Below are 6,000 nucleotides of genomic sequence, written 5' to 3'. Positions count from 1 at the left end.
AGCTAAGCTTACATACAATATGCTTTTATACCATGCGGAAAGTAATGCAAAGATGTAAGAAATAATTAAAGCAAAATCGTATCACACCGTGACCTCTGACATTTTTACATTGTTATTGCACTCAACTGTACTATATTCAGATAGGCACCACAACCTGGGTTATTTAAAGAGAGTCCTTTGCAGAAGACACATTAGTTTAAAAAAAATTATAAGTGGATTTCTATTTGAATTTTGTTGCAGAAATTGAGTATAGTCTTGTTATGCAGTTACTCTAGTGCTTGTATGTCTTAGGAAGAAATGCCCCTCAACTATTGTAAACATGATATTAACATGTGTTGTGATTACCTTTTCTTCACAGATTTGAAAGAATGGCAAAGCCTTTTCGAATCTATCAGATGATGATGAGTAAACATCCTTGGAAAGTCCAAATACTGACTGCTGGTAAATAATTTTGGTTAATGATGCTCAAGCGGTTTCAGTTTCATCAGAATTTCAATTGATCCACACACCAAGCAGATTGTGGTCACCCAACCTGTATATTTGGAACAGGTTTGGATTTTAGGGTTACAGAATAGTGACTGGTGGAAACACAGTATCTGCACAGATATAAAACAACAAAGTCTGAACAGAAATTGTTAAAATGTTAGTCGATCTCCTCTGGTATTGCATGTGGATGGAGATTGGTCAAGACATCAATGTTCAATCCAAGAAGGTTTAGAATATAGGGAAAGCAGATGGGAGGAGGGCTGAAGGATGGGGGCAAGAGGAAAGATGAAAGTGGAACAGGAGGAATATGTTTGGGATTGGAGGTTGATGGAAGAAATAACAAGGAAACTACCTCAGTGAGCGATTGTGCCCCAACTCCAAATTCTTCCTGGTCAGGGATGGGGGTCTAAATCTTTCCCCAGGTTTTCAATGAAAGGTGGCAAGCTATTCTTTCCCAGCAGCAAGCAATCTAATTGTGATGTGGGTGGCGGAAATGAGAGGGACAGGATATTGAAGTAATCTACTGGTTCTCTTGCCCATGGCTCTTTATTGTTGCTTTGAAGAGCTGTTGGTTTCTTCCACTGCATTTTATTTTTTTTTAAATATAATTTTTATTGGAATTTTTTACAGAAAATATAAAACATAACGACAAACAATGAAATACAACAAAATAACCCATAATAACCGTACCACCCCCAGACCGTATCGACGCATGTAGCACATCCCCCCACCCCCCCAACCCCAATGAACAACAAAAGAACTTCAAAATAAATTTAAATAAAATAAACAAACATAGTCATCGTCTGACCCCCCCCCCATCTTTCCCTCTTCCCCCCACCCCCCCGGGTTGCTGCTGCTACTGTCCCCGTACCCTATCGTTGAGTCAGAAAGTCGAGAAAAGGTTGCCACCGCCTAAAGAACCCTTGTACCGACCCTCTCAGGGCGAATTTGACCTTCTCTAGCTTAATGAAACCCGCCATGTCATTGATCCAGGTCTCCACGCTTGGGGGCCTCGCGTCCTTCCACTGTAGCAAAATCCTTCGCCGGGCTACTAGGGATGCAAAGGCCAGCACACCGGCCTCTTTCGCCTCCTGCACTCCCGGCTCCACCCCAACCCCAAAAATCGCGAGTCCCCATCCTGGCTTGACCCTGGATCCCACCACCCTCGACACTGTCCTTGCCACCCCCTTCCAGAACTCCTCCAGCGCCGGGCATGCCCAGAACATATGGGCATGGTTCACTGGACTCCCCGAGCACCTGACACACCTGTCTTCACTCCCAAAGAACCTACTCATCCTTGTCCCAGTCATGTGGGCCCGGTGCAGCACCTTGAATTGGATGAGGCTAAGCCGCGCACACGAGGAGGAAGAATTAACCCTCTCCAGGGCATCAGCCCATGTCCCGTCTTCGATCTGTTCCCCCAGTTCCCCCCTCCCACTTAGCTTTCAGCTCCTCTACTGACGCCTCCTCCGCCTCCTGCATAACCTTGTAGATATCAGATATCTTCCCCTCTCCGACCCAGACCCCCGAAAGCACCCTGTCGCTCACCCCCCTCGCGGGAAGCGAAGGGAATCCCTCCACCTGCCGCCTAGCAAATACCTTTACCTGCAGATACCTGAACATGTTCCCGGGGGGAGCCCAAATTTCTCCTCCAACTCCCCCAGGCTCGCAAACCTCCCATCAATAAACAGGTCCCTCAGCTGTCTGATGCCCCGCTCTGTACCAACCTGAAATCACCCATCAATGTTCCGGGGACGAACCTATGGTTCCCCCTTAACGGAGCCTCCATCGAGCCCCCCACTTCTCCCCTATGTCGCCTCCACTGCCCCCAAATCTTGAGGGTAGCCGCCACCACCGGACTCGTGGTATACCTCGTAGGAGGGAGCGGCCACGGCGCCGTTACCAGGGCCCCCAGGCTTGTATCTCCACAGGACGCCCTCTCCATCCGTTTCCATGCTGCCCCCTCCCCCTCCATTACCCACTCCACTGCATTTTATAATGACACCTTGGTAAAGCTTATCTCAGGAATTTATTTTTACATCAATACGTGTTGTGTGGAGGGCCATTGGAGATGGTGTGAGGGATCATCTTTCTTACAATACTGTCAGATTACAAGTAGCAGGCTATTGTGCACCACTTCGCTATAAGAATTCCCTGTTTAGGCCTTGGCACTGATGTGACTTGAGTGTTATTCAGAAGATTATAGTCAATGGTGGTATTTTTGACGATCACAAACTCCATAGCTCAAAACAGAACTTTCAGCTTTTTTTTTTTGCGTCCAGCCTTGTACGAGTGTGGGTGTAGCTGAGAAATACACGTTTAGTTTTCCTCATCATAGAATCCCTACTGTGCAGAAGGACAATCTGCACTGGCCCCTGGAAAGAGCACCCTAATTAAGCCTGTGAGGCAGCAGTGCTAACCACTGTGCCACCCATGTTTGTTCTCGTGAGGAGAGGACATCTGTTCTGATAATTACCAGGCTCCTGTAGAGCCACTGATAGTAGATATGTGAGGCTTTGGGCTAATTTACTGAAATTGAATTGCAATGTTTGGCAGTATATATTAGCTGCTGGTTTCTACCTAACATTGTCATGAAACTTTTACAGTGCAATATGCCTTTCACAATGCCACCTACAGGCGTAACTGTTGACAGTCTCACAATTTGTTGATGCATATACAGGTTTTGATTTTTAAAAACATGTAGAGTATCCAATTCTTTTTTTTCCCAATGAAGAGGCAATTTAGCGTGGCCAATTCACCTAACCTGCACACCTTTTTGGGTTGTGGGCGTGATACCCACGCAGACACGGGGAGAATGTGCAAATGTGTACAGGTTTGATATAATAATCTTTATTAGTATCACGAGTAGGCTTACATTAACACTGCAATGATGTTACTGTGAACATCCCCTAGTTGCCACACTACGGCGTCTGTTTGGTACACCTAAGCACGTCTTTTGGGACTTTGTGGGAGGAAACCGGAGCGCCCGGAGGAAACCCACGCAGACACGGGGAGAATGTGCAGACTCCTCACAGACTGTGACCCAAGCCGGGTTCTGATATATGGGATATGAAATCTTGCAACCTATTCAGCATGTTTATTGTAGTTCAATGCAATTAAAGTTTGACATTTTTGAGTTTCATACAGTTCAGATAGTATGATGTTGTATAAAGTAAATATGTGATGGAGGCATACTTCACACTTAATCTGTGGAGTTAGGTATCAATTACCTAATTAATTTTTAAGGATTGACATCATTTCTAATCTGGTTTTCGTCCGGTTCCAAATTATTTTCTGTTCAATTGATTGGCAGAAACAGTTATTTCCCTTTTTAAAGAAAGGAAACATTTATTCAGCCCCAATTCCTTGTTCAAAAAGAACTACAAAATTTTATGCAGAGTAGTGTCAATGTTTGTCATTTTTTTCCCCTAAACTAAATTGACAGAAATGCTGTTTGTTCTCCCGGATGTTGTCTTAACTTGTCCTTGATGTTTATCTTAGATTGGGTGATTGTGGCAGTGTAAACTGGTGGCTTACCTGTGTCCTCTGCCGTTGCAACTAAACAAACTTTAACTCAATTTAAATGCTGATTTCCATTGGGCTTGTCATGAAATGCTAAGTGTCGCAATGGCACCATATGTCCCAAAATAGTGAGTAAACAGCTTCACCAGAATGATATATAGCCAAGCTTTTACTGTACTTGATGAGGGGTAATTCAAATATTGTGGTGTTTATTTTTTCCTGCCACTTCAAATTGCTGTACTCCTGACAACCTGTGTCCAAAGGTTACTTACATGGCACCGGTTTCTACTGACTTTGTATTGGTATCTGAAAGTGCAAAGTTTGGGGTGTTTGTTGTGTGTATAAGGAATTTTGTAATAATTGTGTGGTATTTGCCTACTACCATCTGTAGGAAACAAATCAGTGACACGTGGTGTGTCAGAGAACAAAGGGTGCTTTTGAAGTGAGCAATTAAAAAAAAAAAATAGGAACAGAGGGTTGTGAGGTGGAGTATTTAGATGTCCTTTGTGCATTTTCAGTGGATGCTCATGGGGCCCACATGCAGAGGCATCTATCTGGTCTGCAGGAAGGAAAGAAGACTCCTGAAAGGAGCACTCCCGCAGTCATCAGAAATGTATAGAATTGCTACAGTGCATGAGGAGGCCATTCGGCCCATCAGGTCTGCACCGACAATCTGAAAGAGCACCCTAATCCAGTCCCACTCCCTGTAACTCCACCTAACCGTTAGACACTGAGGGATAATTTTATCATGGTCAAACCACCTAACCTGCACATCTTTGGACTGTGGGGGAAAACCGGAGCACCCGGAGGAAACCAATGCAGACACAGTGAGAATGCGTTGAAACGCACCTGGCACTGAGTGAATTTATTTGTTTGTCAGGTCAGTCTTGTTGATGGTAATAATATTTGCAACAAGAATCATGAACAGTGTCACCAACCACATCAGAAATCCATCTGAGAATGATGACAGTCTAATGACAAAGTTAGGGATGGGTCAACCAGAAATGCTGAGAGTTCTTTAATTTTCAAAACATTTTGGATGACCTGCAATGATCGTTCTATTTGTTTTGTTGTGGAGAAGCCCAGGCTTATGTTCTCCGAGTTGGATTTTAAGAATAATATAATAATAATATAATAATCGCTTATTGTCACAAGTAGGCTTCAATGAAGTTACTAGTCGCCACCTAGTCAACACATTCCGGCGCCTGTTCGGGGAGGCCGGTACGAGAATTGAACCCGCGCTGCTGGCCTTGTTCTGCATTACAAGCCAGCTGTTAGGGAGACTGGTATTAAAACCACATAATCGTCTGTGGCAAGAGGTAACAGCTATGGAATTAAACTCAGTTGCTTGCTGCACAAAGTTTTTTTTCTGGTAATATAAAAATAAGTTACATCTCCTATTTCTTCCCATTTCACATTCAGCATGTCTCTTGCATGCTGTTTCTCATGTAACAGGATAATCATTAATTCAAATTCTTCAAAAGAAACAGGAGTTTATAATTAAGCCATTAGAAGCTACTGGAGTTCTCTGCTGCAGGTACGATGTACATAAATATTGATATTTATCACATGCTGGCTGTTAATATTTTGTGCTGAGTTTAGGTGCTCAAGCAGAACTGTGAATTCTTAGAAGTTTCTCTGCTCTTCAAAGTGAATGATGGAAGTTGACAAAAGATTTTCCAACATTTTAAAGATGCACTTCTATAGAATCCAATTGTACAAATGATCCCTAGATCTATAGCTGCATTCCTAATTTCAGATCTATTATTTATTCATTGTGTAAAGGTATTATGTCCATTGGAAACTGCTGGCAAGCCACATGTGGCATGTATCCAAATACCATTTTAATTAACTAAGTTTAGTGGTAAATGTGTTATATACACTTGCGCAATACAGGTGAATATACTTCACATGTATATTTAATTCACAAATATCCACCACCAAGAAAATAAAGACTCAATCAAAAATACTCTCACACTCTGCTTTCATCTA

The 6,000-nt window shown here is 43.1% G+C and overlaps 1 protein-coding gene across 3 annotated transcripts in view; it reads left to right on the top strand.

Annotated features, from left to right (window-relative positions):
- Positions 1 to 355: 355 nt before the first annotated feature.
- mpv17 (mitochondrial inner membrane protein MPV17) overlaps positions 356 to 6,000 on the top strand; it is a 76,652-nt gene continuing 71,007 nt past the window's right edge. For 2 of the 3 annotated variants that reach the window (XM_038800027.1, XM_038800028.1), the window contains exon 1: positions 362 to 441. In XM_038800027.1, coding sequence (XP_038655955.1) covers positions 369 to 441 — 73 coding nt within the window. In that variant the 5' untranslated portion in view covers positions 362 to 368. Of the gene's footprint in view, positions 442 to 6,000 lie in introns of all 3 variants that reach the window. The other variant, XM_038800029.1, reaches the window with a different exon arrangement.

Source organism: Scyliorhinus canicula, chromosome 6 (assembly GCF_902713615.1).
Source record: "Scyliorhinus canicula chromosome 6, sScyCan1.1, whole genome shotgun sequence".
Taxonomy (NCBI): domain Eukaryota; kingdom Metazoa; phylum Chordata; class Chondrichthyes; order Carcharhiniformes; family Scyliorhinidae; genus Scyliorhinus; species Scyliorhinus canicula.
Note: the sequence above shows the minus strand (reverse complement) of the source record. Positions and strands in the feature narration are given on the sequence as shown.